Source organism: Solanum lycopersicum, chromosome 10 (genome assembly GCF_036512215.1).
Source record: "Solanum lycopersicum chromosome 10, SLM_r2.1".
NCBI lineage: Eukaryota > Viridiplantae > Streptophyta > Magnoliopsida > Solanales > Solanaceae > Solanum > Solanum lycopersicum.
The window spans coordinates 61,752,974-61,778,686 of NC_090809.1; the positions used below are offsets into that span (position 1 = coordinate 61,752,974).

At 33.1% G+C, this 25,713-nt stretch overlaps 4 protein-coding genes across 6 annotated transcripts; 2 read left to right on the top strand and 2 right to left on the bottom strand.

The window, feature by feature from the left end:
* Positions 1-297: 297 nt before the first annotated feature.
* On the bottom strand, positions 298-3,220 carry LOC101265293 (tropinone reductase 1). Its single transcript, XM_004249330.5, is given in 7 exon segments — positions 298-631; positions 1,203-1,318; positions 1,812-1,850; positions 1,853-2,027; positions 2,141-2,252; positions 2,254-2,325; positions 3,086-3,220. Coding segments are annotated over 7 exon segments (768 nt in total). The 5' UTR covers positions 3,160-3,220; the 3' UTR covers positions 298-451.
* A 2,118-nt stretch (positions 3,221-5,338) lies between these two features.
* On the bottom strand, positions 5,339-9,746 carry LOC101265598 (uncharacterized). Of its 3 annotated transcripts, none has more exons than XM_004249331.5 (2): positions 9,309-9,746; positions 5,339-6,922 (listed from the first exon to the last, which is right to left on the bottom strand). In XM_004249331.5, exon 2 carries the CDS (start codon positions 6,827-6,829, stop codon positions 5,528-5,530), a length of 1,302 nt encoding a protein of 433 aa, XP_004249379.2. In that variant the 5' UTR covers positions 6,830-6,922; positions 9,309-9,746; the 3' UTR covers positions 5,339-5,527. The 3 variants fall into 3 exon arrangements, with proteins under 3 accessions (XP_004249379.2, XP_069146493.1, XP_069146494.1); XM_069290392.1 differs by lacking the exon at positions 9,309-9,746 and adding an exon at positions 9,124-9,255; XM_069290393.1 differs by lacking the exon at positions 9,309-9,746 and adding an exon at positions 9,008-9,239.
* Positions 9,747-10,810: 1,064 nt separating this feature from the next.
* On the top strand, positions 10,811-19,621 carry LOC101266082 (syntaxin-132). The gene is made up of 13 exons (XM_004249333.5): positions 10,811-11,118; positions 13,690-13,806; positions 13,973-14,029; positions 15,273-15,321; positions 16,020-16,108; positions 16,189-16,262; positions 16,841-16,883; positions 16,962-17,022; positions 17,130-17,155; positions 17,259-17,336; positions 18,500-18,580; positions 19,031-19,096; positions 19,184-19,621. Exons 1-13 carry the CDS (start codon positions 11,101-11,103, stop codon positions 19,355-19,357), a joined length of 933 nt encoding a protein of 310 aa, XP_004249381.1. The 5' UTR covers positions 10,811-11,100; the 3' UTR covers positions 19,358-19,621.
* Positions 19,622-20,088: 467 nt separating this feature from the next.
* On the top strand, positions 20,089-23,744 carry LOC101266376 (DNA (cytosine-5)-methyltransferase). The gene is made up of 4 exons (XM_004249334.5): positions 20,089-20,501; positions 21,566-21,724; positions 22,793-22,874; positions 23,288-23,744. Exons 1-4 carry the CDS (start codon positions 20,184-20,186, stop codon positions 23,434-23,436), a joined length of 708 nt encoding a protein of 235 aa, XP_004249382.2. The 5' UTR covers positions 20,089-20,183; the 3' UTR covers positions 23,437-23,744.
* The last annotated feature ends 1,969 nt before the right edge of the window (positions 23,745-25,713 follow it).

Sequence of the window (25,713 nt, forward strand, 5' to 3'; positions counted from 1 at the left end):
CAAGTGAGATTTGTCTATATATCTCATATACATGCTAATCACACTAGATATCTGTATGTAAATGACGTGATTCATATGTACTTGGGATACAATATACATATGAAAGTGATGTGCGAGATGGGAGGGAGGCGAGTGAAAAATTAGTCTATGTACCCCAGATAGATGTAAATCCACTTGGAATATCTAAACACAAAATACAATTATTTTTACCCCTGTGTATCACGAAATACGTGTATGTGAACGTACTAAAATCTGATAACATTCATAATATAAAAAAATTAGCGTGTATCTAAACAATTACCTCGTAAACTTACGAAATTTCGATAAGTTACCCAAATAACAAACACATGAAAATGGAAGTGTGTAGTTGAAGAACACAAGCACATGGACATAGAAATTGTTTAAAGAATATTGGGCCGATGATAGGCCCAATAGATTACAAAGCCCAAAGTTAAAACCCACCATTAGCTGTAAATCCACCATCGGCCCATATAATTTGGCCCGTAATATAAGAAGCAGCTGGGAAGCAAAGAAAAGCTACTACTGCTGAGACTTCTTCGGGCTTTCCGGCCCGGCCCAAAGGAGTCTTGACAACAAAACTATCAATTTCTTCTTTTTGTTGAGGATTTTTCTGCAATAAAAAATAATAATATTAAAATAAATAAATAAATAAATTGTTTTCTCGACATGTTTATGTTATGAATAGATATATGAACACATAATTTTTTTATTTTTGGTACGATATAATAACTAATTCGCTTCACTCGTATTTGACTTTGGAGTCGATTATATAATTTTTTATTTTAATTTGGATAATAACCTTTTTCTGCTTTTAATCATAAGATCGTGAGTTTGAGACCGTAAGAAGGAAAAAAGGGTAGGAACTATTAAGAAGAGATTAAAAGACATTTTATGATGGTAAATATATTTAATATATCGTCCGCTTAAGAAATGTCAAAATTCTGACTTTAGATCAATTCTCACGTTATATCTCACTTTAAAAGGAATGAACTCGTTTCGTATTGCGATTCAATTCTCATGAATAAGTACACTTATTTATGAAGTGAGAAGATAAATTCTTTTTTTACTTTTGAGATATTCAACAAAACTTTTTCAAAAGGTAAATAAATAGCATTATTGGTAGAAAATTGATAGATTAAAAAACCTAAAATGTCATAAAAAATAATTACTATTATATATACCTTAATTGCTGTTTCAATAAGTGGGGTTAAAATGACTGCTGGAGCAACTGAATTGACCCTAATATTGTCCTTGGCCCATTCACATGCCAAGTTCTTTGTCATTTGATTTATTGCACCTATATAATTATTTTTAATAATATAAGATTAAAAAAAAATGGTTGCCACCAAATATGAAAAAATAAATAAAAACAGGACGGCAAATTCAACAATAACATATTTAGTGTATGAGATTTGAAAAAAATAAAATATAAAATCATAAAATAACATAAAATAAAGAGGTCGTTTTTTTATAGATCCTCACTCAAGAAAAAAAAATCCAGAATAGTGTAGAGAAAGAAGTAACATAAAATAAAAAAATCATGATATAATATCATAGACAACTTATCATCTTAAACAATATTCTTAATAAGATAAAACATATTCAAATTACAAAAAAATAAATAAAAAATTCATTCACGTTAAATAATGAATTTTTATAGGTCTAAATCATAATAACACATGTACATAAAAAGTTTAACGTTAACTAAAATAATATAAAACAAAATAACGTTTGATTCACCAACATGAAAGTTAATTTTAAAATTCTGAATTTATCGCGTAAAGATTTACCTTTAGAAGCGGAATAAAGAGAAAGAGAGGTAATGCTGAAAATCCAGCAATAGAAGAAACAAAAATAATATTTCCATTTTGAGAAGCCTTCAATAATGGATAAGCAATTTGAGATAAATGATAACCAGCTTCAAAATTAGTTCCCATAATTATATTATAATCTTCTTTTGTGAAATCTTTAGCTTCTTTATATATCACCACCCCTGCATTATTCACCTAAAATAAAATTAAAAAAAAAGTTATACATCATATATATATATATATTACGTATTAATAACATAATTTATACTATCAGGTTATTTTAAAATCGCGAAAATAATTAGTCTAACCAAAATATTAAGCTTTCCATCAAATACATCTTCGATATTCTTCATAAGTTTTTCACGTTCAATATGAGACAATAAGTCACAAACAGAACCTTCAACTTTAAGTGCATTTTTGAAGTTCATTTTCATTACGTGAACATGTATATACTCTTGCTCCAAAATTTGCCAATTCTTCCACTATAGCATACCTAAAAACAATTAAAAAAGTGATGATAAATCAAATAACAAAAGAAAAATTAAAAAAATATATTATGTTTTAGTGTGATTTAGTCTATGGTGAACAATAACAAACATATTTAGTGAAATTTCATTAAGTAGGGTCTGGAGAGGATACTAGAATAGACACATGAAATAGTCGAAGAGGGGTTTTCGGCATCTACTATATATATACATATATAATTATTTTGATCATGTATAAATAATATAATTTTCCCCACCGAAATGAGTTCGGATGAACCCCCTTCTTACAAGGTAGCTCCGCCCCTGAAATAGAGTGTACGCATATCATACCATTACCCACTGAAGCTAAAAAAAAATGGTTTTTAAAAAATTCTAGGCTCAAGTGTATCGAGCGCAAGTAAAAACATAAGAAAATAATGAAGAAAGTATAGCCATTGATAAGAAATAAACAACAATAAAAATAAAACAGTGGGATAATCGAAACATAATAAACAACATATGACAAAAAGTACTACAACAAACACTAACAAGCCTAAACCTTTGCCAGATATCTTCTACCCTAATACACAATCTACATATGAAAAAATAATGTAAAATAATTAGCGACAGACAAAACTGCATAGCTAAACAACATTATATTCATATTAATCCCAATTTAGCTATGATTGCCAACAAATTATATGAAAAATTCAATTAATTTGAAGGTTTTTTTAGCAACAAATTAGTTAGAAATCATCAATAAACTTCAAGGGAAATATTAAAACTCACCCTATGCCTTTGGAGCCACCAGTAACAAGTGCAGTGGTGCCTTTAAGACTCCATTTTTCTCTCAATTCTGCCATTTTTGGTTTATTTATATTTATTATATTTATTATTTTGTGAAAAAGCTTTAAAAAAAGGTATATATAGGAAGAGAAAATGGTTTCACAGTGTGTGAACGGTTCACATTGATTCATATCTTTACATTAATTCAATAAATATATATAGTAAATCTTGTAGATTTTTTCCAAGAATTTAAGGTGTTATATGTTGCAATTTGACCTATTATTTTTATTTAAAAGCTACTTTTTAAAATCAATTAAACGTGCTCTTTAGTTTTATAAGATACATTTTATAATTTTCATAAAGACCCCCAATCGCCACCCCACTTCGATTTTGATAGATAACTAACCCTCAATCGCTATCCCACTTCGATTTTGATAGATAACAAACCGTGAGTACCCACCCCAACCTTACCCACTTCAATTTTGATTGCCCTGAAATTTAAGAAAGTAACTTCATTATGAAGAAGTATTGAACAAACCAAGTCATTATATAAAGCAATTCACAAAAATAATATTTTTTTAAAAATTTTACAAAATTAGTATAAACGTATTTCACAGTAACATTTTAAAGTATATTTTATTTTTTAAAAGCTGACAACGTTAAATTGATATACGTTACTCATAGTAACGTTTTACTCCTAAATGTTACTCACAGTAACGTTTTAGGATTAAAACGTTACTCAAAAAAAGGTTTTAGGAGTAAAACGTTATTCACAGTAACGTATATCAATCTAACACTGTTAGTATTTAAAAAATAAAATATACCCTAAAACGTTACTGTAAAATATGTTTATACTAATTTTATAATTTTTTTGAAAAATAATAGGATCAAAAATAATTTTTTGAGACTTCATGGTACAGTGAAACTATAGATCCATATCTATCAAACAATGTCAAAATATGGATCTGAGTAAATTGACCAAATTACTATGGTTTCGATTCGATTAATCTTATAGGATACTTGTCATTTTTCATAAACAATAATATCAATTGTCCATCAAAATTAAAATAGATAGGAAACACGTACTCCCTCTATCCAACCCTATTTTTGGGTGTCCAACAACATTTGTTCACTTTATGAAATCAGTAGATAATTTCACTTAATTCCTAATTTATTTTATTATTAATTATAAATCATTTTTACATTTTTCAAGACATTGTATTTATTACTATCTCCGTTAAAGAATGACAAAAGTCTCACATCGATGATTAATGAGATGGGTGGACTCCTTATAAGGCTTGGGCAATCCTCCTCCCTTTGAGCTAGCTTTTAGGGTGTGAGTTACGCCTAAGACCTAATTTCACATGGTATCAGAGCAGGGCCCGTCTCACCCGATGTTGGGGTCCCCAAAAATTAAAATTGCCCACGCACCAGATGCTAAGCACTGGGCGTGAAGTAGAGTGTTAAAGAATGACAAAAGTCCCATATCGGTGATTAATGAGATGGGTAGACTCCTTATAAGACTTGGGCAATCCTCCTCCCTTTGAGCTAGCTTTTAGGGTGTGAGTTAGGCCTAAGACCTAATTTCACACCGTCCACTTTTAATTATCATGTTGCGTTATTCGACTAAATTTCAAAGTTCTAAAATTATATTAAATCAAACATTTTAAACAAAAATAATAGTTAGATATTCAAAAACCATACGAAAAGTACTATAAATTGCAATTTTTACATATCAATATGTTGAAAAATACACCGCAAAATATTAATCAAAATTCTTATAGTTTAATTCTAAAATAAAAACCACAACAATGAAAAGTGAACAAAGAGAGTATTTAAAAAGTGATATAGTAAACTTACCCTTCTATTTATGATTTCTTTATTAAATGTGTGAACTCAAAAGCGGACAAGAATTATTGGACTAAAGATGTAATAGTTTTTGTCTTTATTGGAAATATTTTAACCTAAAACGTCAAGATTCTCAACTCACTTTATTGACCAATGGGAACACCCTTAGTTGCCAACATTCAATACATTTCAATTGGAAATGAGACAGAGACTCATCAATACTTTACTTGCTTAGTTTGTAGATGCAATGGCCTAGACCAACGACCATAAAACAAGATAGAAGGATGATGACAACGAAAACAACGACAGCAAAAACAACAACATATTCAATATAATCTTACAAATAGAACATATAAAGGGTGGTGTGTGCAACCTTGCCTTGTAAAGGTAGAGCAAGACAGGAAGAGGAAGTGAAAATTTGCTAAGATGAATTGCAAAATGTCAAAATATAGAACTTGATACAGATATAATCTATATTTTTTAACTTATTTAAGACAGGTACAATTCTACATGACAGTGGAAGAGAAAGGATACACAAACACTGTATTAGTATACATAACAGTATTGTGAAAATATACTACTCACTTTCAGCGACTACTAGTCGTGTGCCTTCGATTCAGCATCTTTGGGACTCTCAACCACTGCTAAGTTCTTATCTTCTGTTTCTTTTATTGTCTTCAGGATGTCTGCTTTTTTCAGCTGAAGAGCTTCCAGTTTGGCATTGATCTTATCCAACTTGGATTTCAACTTACTCAGATCTTTGCTTTTATACTTGTCCTCGAGTTTTCTCTTCTTCTCAGCTTTATCCTTTTTTGAATCCTTTTGTTTTTCATCCTTACTTTCCTTCCCCTTCTTCTTGCTTTTACTTTTCTCTTCTGATTCATCGTCGGATACTTTCTTGTCTTCCTCAACTTCTAGCTCTCTTGTGGCGACTTCAGCTGCATTCGCCTTGACTTTCTTTTCTTTATCCTTCTTCTTGCCTACTTTATCATTCTTCTCTTCATTATCTTCTTCTTCCGACAACTCTTTGTTCTTGTCTTTCTTCTCTTTATCCTTCTTCTTCCCTTTTACATCATCCTTCTCTTCTTCCTCCGACTCCTCTTTGCTCTTATCTTTCTTTCCTTTATCCTTTTTCTCTTTCTTTTCCTTATTGGGTTTCTTCTCCTTATCCTTCTTCACACCTTTTTCATCATTCTCTTCTTCGCGCTCGTTCTCTTCGTCTGATGCCCCTTTTTTCTTGTCTTTCTTCTCTTTATCCTTCTTCTTCCCTTTCTCAATATCCTTCTCTTCTTCTGACTCCTCTTTGATCTTGTCTTTCTCTCCTTTGTTCTTTTTCTCTTTCTTCTCCCCTTTTTCGTCATTCGTTTCTTCCTCCGACTCCTCCTTGCTCTTGTCTTTCTTCTCTTTTTCATTTTTCTCAATCTTAACTATCTTGAGTTTCTTCTCCACCTCTTCTTCTCCCTCCGATTCCTCCTTGCTCTTGTCTTTCTTCTCCTTTTCCTTTTTCTCAATCTTAACTATTTTGAGTTTCTTCTCCACCTTTTCATTTTCATCATCCTTTTCTTCCTCCAACTCCTCGCTCTTCACTTTTTCCTTTTTCTCTTTCTTAACCTTCTTAAGTTTCTTCTCTTTATCCTTCTTCTCCCCTTCTTGATCATCCTTCTCTTCCTCGGTTTCTTCCTCCGACTTCTCTTTGCTCTTGTCCTTCTTTTCTTTATCCTTTTTCTCTTTTTTCTCCTTCTTGTCTTTCTTCTCTTTTACATTTTTTGTTTCATCCTCCGACTCCTCCTCACTCTCCTTGTTCTTTTCTTTATCCTTCTTGTCTTTCTTTTGCTCCTTCATATCATCAGACTTTTCTATCTCTTTCTCGACTTTGAGATGTTGTTCTTCCTTTTCCATCTTTTCTTCTTCTTTCCCGGGCAATAACAGTTGTTTCCGCTTCCTATCCAAAATTGTCCGCGTGTCAATGCGTCTTCAATTTCTCCGAGATATCTGAGATGGAGATGCAAAATTAAGAAAACGGTAAGTCTTATCATTTTCACGTTTAATAATAAAAGCATTAAGTAGAAAGACAATATCGCCAGCACGGAAGATTTTTCTCAAAATGATAAAGAACGAACAATGTTTTCGACGGCAAAATAAGGTATCGGGGAAGTTGGGTGACATAGACAAATAAATACATATATAATTAACTTCCATACATCAAGAGAAGAAAAGAACCACAGTGGAGGACAAGGAGTCCATAAATTGACTCGAAAAAAGAACTCGATGAAACTTGTCCTATATTCTTACTGCACTTCTATATTCCATGCCACTTCATACTTCCAGCTTCTAACTATTCTTCAGCATATCTTCTCCATAAACCCCACTTAAACTATAGTTTTTTTTCTTTTTCGTTCTTCCCGTATCATACTAAGATATAATCAGTGAACTCCATTACCTGTAGGCTGTAAAGAAACTATGATTTGATTCACTACATAAGCCAGGTTTTCCCCCAACTCGAATTAAGATGCAGTTTAAACCTAATGAAACACAAACTAGTCTCCAGCAAGGATGTTCACGCTTCAATGAAAGTTTAGTGTAGTGACACACTATCTATGAGTTACACATGGGAAGGCAACTGAACTATTGAAGTTTGGAAAATCGTATTAGATCAAAGCCAAATATCAAAGGTAAGTCGACGAAATGGAAAAATGGGCAGTACTTCATGTTCTCCCTAAGCTGAACCTAACGGTAGTTTATCTACATGTTCATTCTTTCTGTAGCATACTAGAGATAATCAGTGAACTGCCTTACATATAAAAAGACTATGATTTGATACACCACTACATAGCATTCCCCCCCCTTCCCCCCCCCCCCCCCCTAATGTCAAATTCAGATTTAGAGAAGCCATAACAGCAACTGTAAGATTCTACAATAAATCATAGTCCTGGCAATTGAAGATAACTCAGAGATGTCACTGATTATTTGGTAACCCCATTCCACTTTAATACTGTTAATAGACACACGGTAGACACAATATAGATTGCCATTATTCGACATGCGAGCTTGCTAACATAACCGGTATAAAGCCCGTCAAAGGAAGAGGGTTGTGATAAGTTGATAGTCAAGTGTAAAACTAGCACATTTATGATGAATCCATGCAATACAGAATACAACCACAACTATACCAATTAATCACAATTCACAAGGCAGACACGAGAAAGAAGTAGGCTTCTTGTTTCCAAATTTCTTTTTCCTTTCCTAGTGCTCTTCATGAGCATACAGAAACTTACTGGATGATAGTAACAACAACGTACCCTGTGTAATCCCATAAGTGAAGTCTGGAGAGAGTGTTCTATACGCAAACCTTACCCCTACCTTATGCAGGAAGAGAGGTTGTTTCAGATCCACCACTCGACTCAAATTTGCAAATCAAAGCAGGTTAGAGAAGGGAGGAAGGGAATACAGTAATGAAGAGAAGAGAACAATAGAACAACAAATAATAAGATAATTGAAACAAAGGAAGCAACAGGTAATGATACAATCGAAGAATAAGATAATAGTTAGTAAACTTACTGGACAATCACAATCAATCAAAATGGCAATTCTTCAGTAGAAAAAGGAAAGTGATACTGACATAAAAAGTATACATCCAATACATATTTCATTTAGTAATTTCCAAGGGGTAGTGGGAATGGATCCTAGTAAAGATTATTAACCCCAAATTAAAATCACATCAACTACAACAACATATCCATACACAGAGCTTAATCCTACCTTTACAGGTTAGGGAGACTGTTTCCCATAGACCTCGGCCCAAAAGAAGTGTAATCAAAGCATGATTGAAAGGAAAATAACGACAACAAAACAACAAGATAAACATGCAACATGTAGTAGGAGTATGTCAAAAAGAAGAACAAGATACTAAGTGAACACTAAATAAGGAGATTATGAGAAAGAGGAGACTAGCCCCCAAATTAACATCAGATAAGCTATAAAATGAATCCATAAAGACCCTCAACCTCCCACTCACCCACCAAATACATTAGCATACAACAATCTCAAATTCTTCAATACAACAAAACTATCACTTACACATTAAATTAATAAACAAGAAACCCAATAAAAGATGATACAATCTCAGCAAAAGGAATCAACTTTTACCCAATATTTACAACACCCATTTGAGATCATCAAAAATAAAAATTTACCCTTTTCACTAAACAGCAAAAAAACCCAATAAAGAACCAATTTTTACACAATATCAACAATACCCATTTGAGATAATCAAGAATAAAACACACCCTACACACCCTTTTCAATAATCAGCAAAAAGAACCAACTTTTACACAATATAAACAACACCCAATTAAGATAATCAAAAAATAAAACTTACCCTTTTCACTAAACACCAAGAAACTCAGTACCCTATATGAACAATGAAGAAATAGATATGTTCTGAATATTACAACAACTCCAAAAACTTGATAATCTATTTATATAAAAAAAAAAGATCTATATAATCTATAAGCCGCGTATTAAACGCAACACGGAGAAATTGAATATAGACTTTAAAGAGTCGGTAGATATGAGATATCAATTGACTTTTTGAAAAGTTTAAAACTTTAAATTTGGGGAAAAACAGAGTTTTTTTTTTGGTTAAAGAATCAAAAGTAGAAGAACGTGCCAGAAGTGTCATCAATGTTGTTTATGTGTATGACACGTGGCGACTGTATGTTGATTTGAATTGAGAAAATTGCGATTCACCAAGAAATGAAAATAAACTATAGATTATAGAGTTGGTTTAGCTTTTTGGGTTATGAATTTTATTATTTACTTTTTAATGTAAGGAGTGTTATATTTGGAATTTAATTGACGTGAATTTAGATTAATTAGTAAAAAATAAGAAAAATAATTGTTATATTATTAGATTATTACCTATAATTATGACGCAATTAATAATAGATGTAAATATTTTCTTTTTTAATGTCTAAATTTTAAATTTACAATTTTTTTCCATAGAAAGAGTTATCTTCGAATTTAGTAATAAAGTCGAAGATTTTCTCTATTAAAGATCAAAATATGAAAAATACACAAAGAAATTTTTGATACAAATGATTTGTATCGAGGAATAAAATATTTTTGACACGACTATATTCATTGATACAAATCAGTTGTATAATTATCGAGAAATTATATAAATCAACTGTATTATTCTTATTTTTCTTGGATCAAGCTTTGACTTTTTCAATCTCGTTTATTACTCTCCTATTTCGCCAACAACCACATTATACCACTAACTCAAAGCCTAACATCATCCCAAGTTATAAGAGCCACGTTCGTATAAGGGATTTAACTCTTGGAATAGCTTTAATATTACAAATATAAATTACTCTCCTTTCAATTCGATCATGCTTTATAGCTTTTCATTAAAATACGATGTGATTTATTTCATTCCAAAGTGCATAGACTGCCTCAACATAGATCATTTTGAAGACTTATGCCTACGTAGATTTTTTATTTCGAATTCTTGAGGATGTTCGTTCCGATTAATATTTTGAGGACATAGTAAATCATACTGCACTATTAAATGATCCCGTGTCTCAATTACAAATATTAGTAATAATTTTTTTGTATACATACTAATAATATATTAATTATGTTAATTGTTCTGACTTTTTACAAAATATATTATTATAAAATAATAATTATAAATATTCTTAATAATTTTTAAAACTTACAAATATAAACTATATATCTTACTAAATACAATATTTTTTCACTAAATTCATATTCTAAACACCCAATAAAACTTTATCTAAAACGTCACTCAAAAATAATTTGTTCAAAATATTTATTTATTTAGATATAAAATAACTTGCTAAAAGTATTTGGAATATACTTCCAAATATTAATTAGCCTAAAAGAAGGTTTGAATTAAAAGTTTGCAAAAAAAAAAAAAAAAACCTCCCTTCACGCTGTGTCACTGAATTGTCTCTCTCTCAGACACGCTGTTGCAACATTCTTTCATATTGCTGTCTGTTTCTCTCTCTTCCTTTCTGCCTCCCTCTTTCTCTCTCTAAAAATTGTTCAAAGGGGTCGAAGCAGAAACTAACAGACAAAGAAAACGACTGGGGGGGAGAGAGAGAGTGCCAAGAATTCAGTAGATCTCTCATTCTTCTCCCAAAATGAATGATCTTTTAAATGTAAGTTTGTTTCCTTTTTTTTTTTTTTGTGTATATCTACATTTTTTTGATCTGGTTGGTAGCTGGGAAATACAAAGAAATAGGGAAAAAGGAGCAAAATTTGTTGACCCCTTTTGGGTTTTTTCATGTTTTAGTGCTTTTATTGCTCAAAGACTCAATTTTTAGTTATCATGATGGTATCATGATGGCTGCTGCCTGCTTTACCATTTTTTTGATCTGGCTGGTAGCTGAGAAATACAAAGAAATAGGGAAAAAGGAGCAAAATTTGTTGACCCCTTTTGGGTTTTTTCATGTTTTAGTGCTTTTATTGCTCAAAGACTCAATTTTTAGTTATCATGATGGCTGCTGCCTGCTTTACCATTTTTTTGATCTGGCTGGTAGCTGAGAAATACAAAGGATTGAGAAGAAGGGATAAAACTTGCTGACCCCTTTTGGATTTTTCCATGTTTTAGTGCTTTTATTGCTTAAAGACTCAATTTTTTAGTTGTCATGGTGGCTGCTTTGCCAATTTTTTTGATCTGGCTGGCAGCTGAGAAATTCAAAAAAATGGGAAAAAGGATAATCTTGCTGACCCCTTTTGGATTTTTCATGTTTTACTGATTGAGTCAATTTTTAGTTGTGATGATGTCCACTTTACCATTTTTTGATCTGGATTGCAGCTGAGAAATTCAAAGAAATGGGAAAAAGAATAGAACTTGCTGACTCCCTTAGGATTTTTCCATGTTTCATTGCTTAAAGAGTTGATTTTTAAATATCATGATGGCTGCGTTACCATTTTTTTTGATCTGGATGGTAGCTGAGAAATACAAAGGGATGGGGAAAAGGATAAAATTTGTTGACCCCTTTTGGATTTTTTCATGTTTCACTGCTAAAAGGGTCAAACTTGAGTTGTTAGGATAGCCACTTAATCATTTAAAAATCTGGATAGCAGCTGAGTAGTACAAAAAATGGGAAATAATAATAAAACTACTTGCTGACCTTTTTTGAAAATTTTCATGTTTCACAGCTTTCATTGCTCAAAGGGTCAAACTTTAGTTCTTATATGCCCACTTCTCTATTTTTCTGATCGGAATGCCAGCGGAGTACCCAAAATCGGAAAGAACAAACTTGTTGACTCCTTTTGATTTTTCCTATGTTTCACTACTTCCATAGCTCAATGAGCCATATTTTATTGGCTTCTATAACCAGTCTACCTTTTTGTTAATCTGTATGACAGCTGAAAGGGGGAAGAACTTAACTTGTTGACCCTTTTCTGGATTTTCCCTTGTATACCTTCTTTCTTAGCTCAAATGATCCAACTTTTATTTATCGTTGTACCCAATTAAACATTTTTTATTGAATGACAGCTGATAATCACAAAGTAATTTAAAAATACAAAAGCTTGTTGAGCCTTTTTGTGTTTTCCCTAGTTTCACTGCTTTCATAGCTCAGATGGTCAAATATTTGTATGTCATCACCCAATTTTCCATGTTTCTTTTTCATTTGATTAAGAAAATGAAGGTTTTTGCAATGTATAATTGTAATATTATTGAGTATTCTTGGCACCTTCTAGACGATGGATAAGTTAGGAATGAAAAGGAAATGCAGAAAATGACATTTGGATCATGACAAATGTTTAAAAAATCTGCATTCTTGGCCTTCTCTTGCTACTATAATAATGGTTGTTTTAAAACTACTTCTGCAAGGGCAAGAGTAAGTGAAGGAAACCAAGTTCCTGGAATTTCTATTGCTTACAAGGATTTGTATGCAGAAATTCCACATAAAATTTTTTCATAAGAAAGAGAAAAACTTTATATACATAGCTCATTTATTATATGCCATTTTTAAACAATACAACAAGGTGATAAATGATTCTTTAGGCTTCACTGTCAAAGATGATGTCTCAGTGTTGTTGTTGTCCCTGTTATGGAGTGGAAAAAGGCTCAAACTTTAGTATGATCTTCTTCTTCAGGAACCACTACTCTCAATCGTTTCCCTGTTTAGTGTACATACTTTCTCCAAGCAAATTTTTAACAGATTTTCTTGGTATGCTTACATATTAGGAGGCATAGTTGCTCGATCCTCTGTGGGCTCCTGTCCATGGCATTTTTCTACTCAAGAATTGTCACACTATTAGCTGTTTTTACACCTTTTAGCAATATTTAGCTTGCTATTGTGGTCTTTAACCAATTGGTGCTTAATGTAAAAAAGAGAAAAATGCTAATATGATGTCACTGTAACTATCTCAATCTCCATCATAATAGATGAAAGGGTGTTAATGGAACTTGTGCAGAATTTCTTAAGTTTGTATGTACAATTGGCCTTTGTCTTGACACTTATCTACTTAAATGATTATACTGGAAGTACTTTTGTTTCTTTCACTAATGATTTCAGAAGTTATTCAATGTCTGTATTGCTCGACTTCTTGAAGAGTTTAGTATATTCTTATTGCTATATTTAGTGTTACCAGATGTTAATTTCTTGACGTATATTGATGCCGGTAAAAGCCTTTAAGCATGTCGGTGCACTTGTTGAAAAGCCAAAAAAAATAAATTCATTTTTCATTTGACATTAACTTGATTTCTCTTGTAGGATGATGATAATTTTGATGCCCCAAGGCATCAAAGTAATAGAAATGGAGATGTTGAAATGGGAATACAAATACCAATGAATTCCGGGGAGCTAGGCCTTGATGATTTCTTTAAAAAGGTTTTTGGATGATCTTTTTACTGTTCTTGCATTGGAATAATAATACTATGACTGTCCCATTCATCTCCCTCTCCTTCAATTACTTTCCTGCTGCACATTTTGAAGTTGATCTCATGAAGGTTTCTCACTTCCTTCATTTCTTGTCCCTACTTTATTTGTTTGCTAGGTTCAACAAATTGAGAAACAGTATGGAAGACTGAACGAACTACTCCAGAAGCTTCAGGTATAAATATCTTTCTTTTTTTCTTCTGACAACTTTTTCTTAAGAAGGTATTTGCAATAGAATCCTGCAACAGAATTGCACCTAGTTTCCTTGAAAGTGTATAAGAGTACTTCAGAATTTTTGACTTTTTAAAATTAAATTTTCCCGATCTTTACCTTGTTAATGGATATACAAGGACGAATAGAGAGAGATTATTCACCAAGAATTTTTCCCTTTCTTTTGCCTATGCTACAGAGGTATGGGGTCTAAAAATATGGGGAAATTTTCTTATTATGATGTTGGTATTTGGTTCAGGGCCTAAATGGGGAACTGTGTTAGGTTGATTTATCATTTTCTTTAGCGTCTTAGAGACGCTACTTCTATTCTTTACAACTTGCTCATTCTTTGAGCAGCACATGCCCCTTTCTCTTTTATGAGTTCGGTTTTGATGTTGTGTTTTATATGATATATGTTTGATATCTGTGAAATGTAAGGTCGCTTATTTTATTTGTTACTTTGTGTACAATTGATATCTGTGAATTTCTATGGTAACTTATTTCATTTGTCACTTTGTGCATAAGCCTCTTGGTTTAACTGCATGTTTTTCTGCTCCAAGGTCTGACTTTCACATGCAGAGATTTCGTTTTAAAATTCGCAATCCTCGATGTGATGACCAAGTGCGCAAAGGTGTCACATTCTAACATGTTTGTGTTCTCCCTTTCAGTTAGGGGCTTTCAGAGTTACATATCTGTATCAGAATCAATGAAGTTATAATGTGTTTAATGTGTCGCTTTCTTCCTGTTGACCACCTGATTTATAAGCCTTTGCAGCTTTATATTTTAATTCAATTCCAACAAACTTCTACAATTGGAAGAATCGGTATTTTGAAGTGCATGTCTTGCATAATTTAATGCGATATTTGAGCAGATATAAGTTGTCATCTCTCGGACTCTCGCAACTTCATTTCCACCATTTTGACCTTCAGCTGTTTAGTAATATAGTAAAGTTCTGAGAGACAATTTGTATTCCTCTACATTACTAGAATGCTCTTCCATATGCCCCCTCTATTTCATATTTTTCTCTCAATGTGTACTTCAACTAACTTAGGGTTCATGTGGTTAATTAAGAATTATAGTTCAATTTGTAGGTTAATTAGCACAATATATACATAAGCCAAATGAGCTTAAAATAATCTGCATAACCATTTGTTTCTTGAAGTTCTAGGTAAAACATAAATACTTAAGATCTTTCTCCATGCTCACAGGATGCACATGAGGAATCAAAGGCTGTTACAAAAGCTTCTGCTATGAAAGGTAATCCATCTTCTTGCAGTTATAGTGCTCTAGCAAGTGATGTAGCCATTTGTTTTGCATGATTGTGACATTCTGGACTCATAGTGGATACTAGATACTCACTCTAGCTCATGTATGCAACCTAGTTTGACTTGTTTGGAGTAAGAAACTCCTAATGTGTTACCAAAGCTGAATTAGAAAATTTCTTCAGTAGGATATTTGAAATGGCAAAATGATTTTGCTTCTGGAAAAAGGCACTGCAAGAAAGTTCAGATTATTTAAGAGAGATTATTATATGTTTTTACGGTTTCCTGCAGGTAGAAATAGGTTAATTATTCTTATTATACCAAAAAATAGAAATTTGAATGAATCAAAACATTAGATAGTTAGATACTCTATACCAATGTATTTGTTCTTTCCTTCATGGATGTATCCCAAATTATGTAACCTTAGTGTAACGTTTTTTGATAACTTCTACAAATAATAATACTCTTTACAGTTCCACCCATCTTTTAAAACTTAAAATTTATTAAGTGATTTGATATTTCAATAGCAAACACATTATTCTTTGTAACGTAGCACATAAAAAGATAGGTAGTAAAAAAGGAGTTCGTTGCATTGAATAAGATTTCTCTTTCTTTAGAGAAGTACCTTTTCCTTTGTTTTTTTGTCATTCATTTTCATAATGAGTTTGTTAATGATATTATTGTAACCTGCAGCAATTAAGCAGCGGATGGAAAAAGATGTTGATGAAGTCGGAAAAATAGCTCGAGTAATCAAATCAAAAATCGAGGAGCTTGATAAAGAAGTGAGTAGTATGAAATGCTTATGTCTCTTAAATTGGTCCTGTTATTTCTTTGTTTTTGATCTATTTTTGTTCTCTTGCAGAATCTAGCCAATAGAAACAAACCAGGTTGTGGTAAAGGATCAGCTGTTGACAGATCAAGAACAGCAACAACAGTGTAATTTTGGCTAATTTTTCTCCTTAGTTCCTCTGATAGTTATATCTTTGTAATTTTGTCACACAATTGTTATTTTGAGATTGTTAAATGGGTATCCCACAATAACATATTTAAAAGAGATGCTCATACTGGTTGGCTATGGTGTATATGGGCACTATGTTGTTGCTGGAAAAGCAAAAGAATTTGGGGATAGTGTGGGTGAATCAACATTAGAGTTGGTATTATGTCTTTATAGTAAAATGAAGTTTGAATTCTCGAGATTTGTACTGATCAAGAGAGAGAAAAAATGATGGTAGGGGTTGTATTAAGATCAAATGCCTGCCTCGTATATATACCACCTTATCAAATCATGAAGGTATTAAAATTATACTAACCTTTACTTCTTAATTATTATATGCACACATATGGAGACTTAAGCTAGGAGCTTCTAATTTGTCAATGCTTAACGTATCCGAGAAGTTGATCGATTGAAGCGTTTATTGATCTCTCCTTAGTCTTGCCCTCGTGCATTATTGTGCATTCTTATTACTAATCTTGATATACCTATAGTCCTCACTTGACTTGCTATATTTTTGCAGTTCCTTGAAAAAGAAGTTCAAAGATAAAATGGCTGAGTTTCAGGTACATCAACTGCATTAAGAATGACTTTTGCTCTAGATTTTGCTTTCTCTTACGTTCAGTTGATTATTATGATTGCAGACTTTAAGAGAAAACATCCACCATGAATATCGCGAGGTTGTTGAAAGGCGAGTATTCACAGGTGCCAAAACTTTTGAGTTTGATATTTCTGTGTGGAGTGTAAATGTTTTAAAGCAGATTCTAATTGCTATTCCTTTTTTCTTATCTTTCTCTTTATGTGGTCGACAGTGACGGGTAATCGAGCTGATGAAGAGGTAAATCTTGGGTAGTTTTTGTGAATTATTGGGAACTTAAGTTTCTTTTTGCACATCTTCTTACTGTTCTCGTTTTCTTGTTTCCCTCTATTTTCACCTTCAGACAATTGATAGGTTGATAGAGACTGGGGACAGTGAACAGATATTCCAGAAAGCTATTCAGCAACAAGGGCGAGGACAAGTATGCTCAACGATTTTTAGAATTTCTTCTTTCCATTAACTTTGAATAACCTGATGTCCATGTACTAGGTTATAGCCTTTTCAAATAGCTCATATGATCAAGATCTCAATGCTTGAGTTATTTATTCTTAAATTTAAAATCCATGTTTGTAGACAGTTTAAATTTCTGTGGGCATTTGGCATTTCACCTGGCGTGTTAACATGAAATTGGTCCACTGGCCATCCGACGCCCCTTAGTGTTGGTTTATTTCAGTTCTTTAACATGCAACTCAGTATTTTGATAGGTTCGTTTTAATCACATACATTAAAGCCCATGGTGCCTTATCTTTATCTCCTTGCGACATTTTTTACCATGCCAGAAGCTGTTGCTTGCATATACTTGAGTTCTGATACAATTTGTAGATTTTCAAATTCCTAGAAATGGAAGGGAAGGTGGGAAATGACCATTCCAGATGAGTGAGACTTTTACTTCAGGCATCCAGGCACTGCCGAGGTTTCACGTGTGGCGGTGTAGGCAAAAGATAGAGCTAAATGAAGCCTCTTGCCCTATGTTAGATGACTGTAGTATCTTGTGACCATTATAACATCTTGCAAATATCTCTTTTTTAATGTTATGTTGTGTTTATTCCATTACATATTCCCTTTCTTTTAAATGCCAATGCCATATCCCTACTTCTATGAACACGGGAGAAGAAATTCTTAGCTCCTTCTCACTCGTTAGAAACCACCATAAAGTAATTGAGATTTGTCTTAATCTTTACTGTCGTTAGCTTGATGTGGCCAAGTTGACAAAGATCTCTATAATCCTCAAGCTGCTACTGGTAATGCTTGAGCAGTGGATTTCCCTTGACGTGTAGTGTAGCATACAATGACCCATCTAAGAAACGAATTATGCAACATATTGGGATCTTGTTCAGAAGAGAGCAGATAGCAAGGGAATTAGCTGAGAAGTCAGAAAAGAAATATGGAACGAAAATTATCTCCCCATCACCTGATTTTATTTCTCTTTTCTTTTCATTTTCAATGAAATGATATTACAGGCAAACTATTGTCCTTTTATGTGATAAAGCAGCTCATGTACATTTATAATATTGCTAGCATGGCACTTGAAATTTTAGTAATCGTTAATTTATTATGCTGGTTCACAATGTTGGCGTCTTGCAGATAATGGGCACACTAGCTGAAATTCAAGAGCGCCATGATGCAGTTAGAGAATTAGAGAGGAAGCTTCTTGAGTTGCAACAGGTACTATATACTTTACTTATACCTTTTAACGGGGAAAGGAAGTACTAGTAACAATTTCCTTGGAAAATCTCGATTGAAGAAGTGAAGAGAAACGACAAAAATTCATTGACAACGACATAAAGAGTTTTTTCCTTTGTTTTTATCTTCTAGTTCTGGACTAGATTTAAGTTCAGAGAACTAAACATAATCTGGTTAGTCCTTCGTATGTTGATGAGTTTGGCTTAAATCACCTCCAACCTGATGCCAACTGAATATATGACATATAAAGGGTTTTTCTCTATATATATGTGTGTGTTTGCATGCTCGTATGTGTCTCTGCACGTGCACATACAGTTCTTGAGGAGTGGTACATTTATAAGTAACGATGCCATGATTGAATGAGTTTCTCGTAGAGGAGTAATGAAACACAATGATGTCTGGTTATAAACTTTGTTCTATTCTGCTATGCAGATATTCCTGGACATAGCAGTGTTGGTTGATGCTCAAGGAGACATGCTTGATAATATAGAATCACAGGTACTAATATTCTTAAGAATGGAACTACTTAGCATTTGGGTGTGATTATGTTTACATTACCCTCATCGACAACAACCCGAATTTCAGGTTTCAACTGCTGTAGACCATGTACAATCAGGGACTACTGCTCTACAAAAGGCAAAGAAACTTCAAAAGAATTCAAGAAAATGGATGTGCTTTGCCATCATGATCCTCCTCATAATTGTCGCAATTATCGTCGTTGGTGTGCTCAAGCCATGGCAGAGTAACAAGGGTGCTTAACTTATTAATAATCCCACATGAGCAATGTATAGATACATGGTGTATACTATCATTGCACATGCTATTCATTACAACATTTTCTTGGTTTTGTACATGTTCAACCTTGGGGCTTGCCTCTCTATATATAGTTTGAAGTGTGATTGAAACATGTAACCTATTCTTTATAATCTTGATTTTTATTTGGTTGGAATTGAGAGAACACTATTTGGATCGGAAAAATACATTTATCACAAATTTTAATGTACTCCAATGTCTTTGCTTGAATGAGCTTCTTTTTTTCATTTTGAACTTAATGAAGAACTCCATTCTTTCTCTTCCTCATTATGAATGAAAAGTGAAATGAAGTTTTCACACACTTTCTCTATGATCAACTTTGATGGTGCGTTTTAAAGATTTTATATAACTTAAAAGATTGTGATTGAAGACCATTTTCCTTTGAAAAAATGATTTTTTTGAGCGTCTATCGATGTGAAGTCTAGTATGCCCGCCCTTTCGAGAATCTACTTAGGATTATGTTTATATGAAGTCTACGTATGCCTACCCTCTCGAGAATCTACTTAGGATTATGTCGAGTATGTTATTATTGTTTGGTTGTAATACGTATGCCCGCCCTCTCGAGAATCTACTTAAGATTATGTCGAGTATGTTGTTATTGTTTGGTTGTAATTGAAGTGATTAGTCTCAATAAAAATTCAAGAGGGCTTAACTGTATACAATTCATACTTCGAGGGGCTATGTGTAATTTTCAATTTCTTTGAAGTGAAAAAAGATCTCCTCGCCCGCGAATTGTCGAGGGTTTAGCAAACATTACACTTTTTACACTAAAATGGAGACAGCGAGAGACACCGTACAGCACGACGCCGTTCTGCCGGCCGGCGACGATGATACTCCGACGTTAAGCTCTCACGCTCTAGAAGCACTGAAGGAGTTCCTTGCTGAGCATAGCCGAGCAGTTGAGGAAGCTTCGTCAGCTGCGGCGGAGGATGACGTGGCGCTGGTATCGGAGGATTGGCGGCTAAGCCAGTTCTGGTATAACCGTGAAACAGCTGAAACTGTCGCTAATGAAGTCCTTAATCTCTGTCGATCGATTGATTCGCCGGCGATTGCCTGCATTGCTTGTCCCACACTTTATGCTTATCTCAAGGTAAGGTGCTTTAATCTAGCAAAAATGAGTTGTTGAAGCTTTACCTTTACCATTTCAGATTAAATTAATTGTTGAAATACAGCCACTGATATATGCTTAACTGATTGAATGATGAGTCTATGCGAGTTTAATAGAATTTTTGTATGATGGATGGTAAAAATAAGCTTGATTTTTAGTATGAGAAAAAAGATGTTAACTAAGAAAAATCTTGACGAGAAGAGATAGTTTGGTACTTGTATATTTAGCATCAGAGGTATTGAGGAAGGGAGTTTATTAATATATGTAGTACCAGAGCTAGTTCATTATCTTCGTTTGCCGATTTCTTTTCCAGAAAGGAGGCATGCTAGGTGGAGCTGTCATGTCGTATATAAATGTCCTATGTCGTGTCTTTCATTCTCTCGGTTTGGATTTGTGCATTTGTTTTTTGAGTTTAGCTGGTTCCAAAAGCAGTTGGTTTGATTTTAAAACCAAACACGGATGATAAATTATTTCACCGTTGCGGGGAGGTTGCATGCAAAAGTAATAAACACGTGAGAAACAAAAATTCTTTTCAAAAGCTTACGTTTAATTGTTCTGTGTACATTCGTCTATATTCCCTTGAGGTTCTATTTCTATCTCTATTTAATCTTCATATTTGTCTGTAAAGTATTTGCAAGTTCATTTGTGGATTGTATAAGAAATTTATATTTTGTGTCACGTTCTTTCAAGCATGATATTGTACTATTTAAAGTACTTGTGAAGCAACATTTTTCTTACATTTTCCTCTCCTCTAGGGCTACTTATAGTAACTTTTATTTGTTCTGATAAAGTATTTTTAGTACCTTAACTTGGAAAGTTGGCAAGACTAAAGCATAATACAATGCATCACTTTTCTTTAATGTAGCTTCTGTATCCAGTTATATGTTATTCTTCTTTTTCGAAGTTAGTAGGTTCATAGCCCCATTGCCAATTGTCGCTTTAGTTTGGAACTTGAGTGTAGTCAATTGTTTATCTGATCTTTAGTTATTCATGGTGAACTATATTTTTCCTACATCTTATGCTTTGTTTTATGCATGCGGTCTCAGAAAATTGACCCTAATGCACCTGCACAAATTCTCGAGTATGACAAACGGTTTGAACAGTATGGAAGTGAGTTCACATTCTACGACTACAACCTACCAGAAGATCTTCCTTCTTCAATGAAACACTCATATCCAATAATTGTTGCAGATCCTCCTTACCTGGTGAGAGCTGATATATGCTGTACACTGAAGTGGTTCTATGATAAATAAAGAGTAAACTTTTTTTTACTGTATTTCATTTTTATTTGCGACTAATTTGATTTCTGAAGTTCCCTATATACTTTAGAGATATCTAAAAATAGATTGTCCTCTTATATTCAGAATTGCCTACAGTCGAATAGCATCCATTGCTTAATTACGGGCTTCTCACCTTTGGATGGGATGGTATATGAAAAAAATGCATAGTTTGCATGAAAGTATCCCAAATCTTGACTGTTTCATAGTCTAGCATGCAAGTTTAAGTCAACCTTATTCTTTCCCTTCTCTTTCCTTCTCGCAATTTGTTCATCTTAATTTCAAATGTCTTCTATCATGAAAATTCACCTTTTAATCTCATGCTTCTTTTCAATTTCTATATTAATGAGAAAATTCTGAGCTTGCCTTGATTGTTCATTTTTCTGATTTGTTATTTTCGGTGCGATAGGGATATCTTAATGTTTAGTTGGAAAATACTCATCAAAATTGTTTATAAAAAAATGTTCATAAACATTGCTTTTATCTTTATGTCTCCTTCTTTTGTTTTCTTTGTCTGCATTGTCTTTACCTTTTATTGATCTACATTTCAAAGGTCAGCATGGATTACTTCTAAACCTCAAGGTCCCTTTCCCTCTCTCTCTTATGTGAGGATTCAGCTTAAAAAGAACCTGAAGATAGGCTTGTCTGCAATGGACCTTTAGAGCATCTTCAGCTATATTAGAAGGCTGTTTTTAACGTAGAATTGATAGATACCTCTCGTTCAGTTAACCTCTTTAATCTCTGTTAGGAAACTATCTCCTTATGCTCTGTCGTGGCAATGAAGATGATTTATTCCCATTACTTTGTCTTGTGCAAGTTTGACATTCATCTGATGATTCGTCCAATACCTTTTTTCTTTTATGATTCAGAGTGAGGAATGCTATGAAAGTGAATAGATCACATCATTGTCATTACTCATTAGTTGTCTTGTGCAATTTTGACATTTATGCAATGATTTATTTAAATATCTTCTCTTTTTCTTTTTTAAAATTTCAGAGTCAGGAATGCTTAGAGAAAGTTGCTAAAACAATTTCTTTTCTCACGAGACCAGGACAAGCCTACTTGCTTTTACTCACAGGTACATACTGAATTTTATGCAGTGTTTTACGACTTGGTCTCCCGTTGGCTGTCGTTCATCATGTTAATGGTCATTGAATCTAGTTATTGTTTTTTAAGGATCCTTAAACAATGAATCCAGTTATCTCTGCCTGTGTTCATTCTTCATGGTTGTCATCAAACTGTTCACTAATTTTATTAGTTGCAAACATTATGTTGATGAAAAAGTTGAAACTATCAAATGAGTTAGCATCAAGGTTTATCGATTTTCAGACGCCTCCTAAGCAAAAAGAGGAACTTTTTTTGAAGCAGAAATTACTGAAGAAAAGAAAGGAGAAAGAGTGGAGAAAATGAAGAAGGATATCCTGTCTTTAAAATAACCAGAGTAAATATGCCTCAAATGTTATCACTTCTCTTTCTCTTTTGGACATGCAGGTGAAGTGCAAAGTGGTAGGGCTTCCGAGCTCTTGGGTTTACGTCCATGCGCTTTTAGGCCAGATCACTCCAGCAAACTAGGCAATGAATTTCGACTGTTTACAAACTATGACCCAGGGACAAGGCTAGGTGGCTGGGAGCAGGTGTAACAAACACTTCTCCAATTGGAAATCTTCTTCTCCAAAGAAACCGTAGGTTGACATTGGTTTGCAATAGAAGTTTTTTCAAACATACTTTGAATCTACACATCCTTCCATGGAATATCATCTCTAAATCTTACCTAAACATATCTGAAAGAGTACAAAATATTACTATGATTATATAGTTGTATCTTGTATGTATTCTGGTTTCGCTTGAGTTACTTGTTTCTTTCTATAGGAACCATTTAAGGTCCTGGAAAACCTTCTGACCTCTTACTCCTTTAAATTACTCATGTATTTGCAATTGCCATGCTCAATTTGTTGCACATTTTAGTTACATTCAGGTTGGTTTCTTCTTCCTTGATTGTGAAGGTCTCTCTTTAAAGAAGAAACAAACTTGATTGTATGTACAAACTATGGTACTCTTACATAATATCAGCTTGAAGGGGCAGAGCTAGCATACTATTGGGGGATCATCTGAACCCCCTTTGACGTTAAATTCTTTTTTTATGTATATATGGTAGATGGTGGCTCCCTTCGATTAGTTCGTGTGTTTACTTTTTCAAATTTTGAACTCTTTTATTAGAAATTCTGACTCCGCCTCTATCAGATTGTATCTGTCTTTTGGTCTTTTTGCAATATCATTGGGACACAAGGGTGTGTATCTGTCTTTTGGTCTTTTTGCAATATCATTGGGACACAAGGGTGGTTGTAATAACAAGCCAAGATTGAGCTTTACCAAACACACTTATGAGTTATGAGCTGACCATTCTACCAACAGAGCGTTCATGAATATATTTTTACCAACCTTCGATAGCAAAATTTGTGCAACTTTTCAATTTTTCCAATGGGTAATATTATATTCTTTATTCGAGCTAGTATTTAATGTATTAGAGCTACATATTATATTCGGTTTATTTTATATGTACCCGACTTAGTTTTTAATATATCTGAGTTACATATTATGTATCTCAGTTAGTTTTTAATGTATTTGAAATACTCTTTAATGTATCCGAGTTACATATTATGTATTCGATTTGTGTTACTTTTTAAAAAATTAATGTAATTACAAACTAAAGAGGATAGATTATAATTTTATATTAAAATCGTGAAGTTTATGTAAGTTATATTTGTGCAAGTTTTTACGTACATATCTTACTAGTTAGGTAGAAAGCATTATGCTGGAGAATTAATCAAATTATCTATAGTTTTTTCGCAAAAAGAAAAAAGCAACTTCAAGAATATTCAATTTTTCTTGGGAAGAAATATTTTAGAAGAAAAATATGTTTGTCAATAGAGAGAGATTTAAAAAGGAAAAATTTTAAATATAAACATCTAGCTAACTAGGCAAACCCAATAATTATTAAAAGATCATTTTTTCAAAAAAAATAAATAAAAAATATTCAATTTTGTATTGGACAATAAAGGAATTCCTTCTGTGTATGTACGCCTCAAAAAAGTATAGTACTCGATTCCATTACATGCATTGGGGTAATCGAAAAAGCCAACATTTCTTGGAATAAAGACTATAATGCTATCAATAGTTGTACTAATTCAACCGCATATGTCTTTTAATTTTGGAAGTCAACTCATTTCACGGGCCTGGTGAAATGCAAAACTATGACGAGGAACTCACATGGAAAGGAAAGGCCTGCTGTATTTGTGTACAAGTTAAAGTTTTTTGAAAAATGAATATCTTTGGTCTTTTTAATTGTCAAATAGGCTTTTTTTTTGTATACCTTACTTACCTCGACCTAGCGAAGCACAACAAAAAAGGTAGACTTCTTTTTCTGTATTCAACCAAGAAAAACCCCTCCACCTGGGTAACTGGGATATTTATTACCAATTTGTCCTCCAGAATTCTATATTTTTTCGCTCAAGGTTGGAATAGAAATTAGACCTTAATTTCAATGTTGTAAATGGAGTCTTTTTTTTCCAGCTATCCTTCCAACAATTTCTTTAATGTCTCATCAAAAGCCTTTTATTTAGCCTAAAGAAGGCATTCTCTAACAATTTTTTCCATCAAAAATTGCAGAAGAAGCTTGCAAACTTAACAACACTTCACATGTAGTAACTCGAGAACTAACTGAAATAAGAGACGTATCCCTTTCCTCGAAAATCGATTTGAAAACCCCCTCACAGATCAAGAAAAAGATTACCAAAGACGAGATCGTTTTAAAAAAGGTGGTGATTTCATTTTTTAAGACGTTTGAGTACATTCTTCGATACTGGACGTTGGACACAACCAAAAGTTTGAAGGACGAGTACGGTGTGCTTGTTGACATG

Bases quoted from the DNA above. Each gene is read 5' to 3' on its own strand.
- LOC101265598 (XM_004249331.5), bottom strand. From the start codon at position 6,829: ATGGAAAAGGAAGAACAACATCTCAAAGTCGAGAAAGAGATAGAAAAG.
- LOC101266082 (XM_004249333.5), top strand. The intron at 16,263-16,840 runs GTAATTTTGGCT...ATATTTTTGCAG, and splicing joins TCAAGAACAGCAACAACAGT to TTCCTTGAAAAAGAAGTTCA. The intron at 17,023-17,129 runs GTGCCAAAACTT...TGTGGTCGACAG, and splicing joins TGAAAGGCGAGTATTCACAG to TGACGGGTAATCGAGCTGAT.
- LOC101266376 (XM_004249334.5), top strand. From the start codon at position 20,184: ATGGAGACAGCGAGAGACACCGTACAGCACGACGCCGTTCTGCCGGCC. The intron at 20,502-21,565 runs GTAAGGTGCTTT...ATGCGGTCTCAG, and splicing joins CACTTTATGCTTATCTCAAG to AAAATTGACCCTAATGCACC. The intron at 21,725-22,792 runs GTGAGAGCTGAT...TTAAAATTTCAG, and splicing joins TTGCAGATCCTCCTTACCTG to AGTCAGGAATGCTTAGAGAA.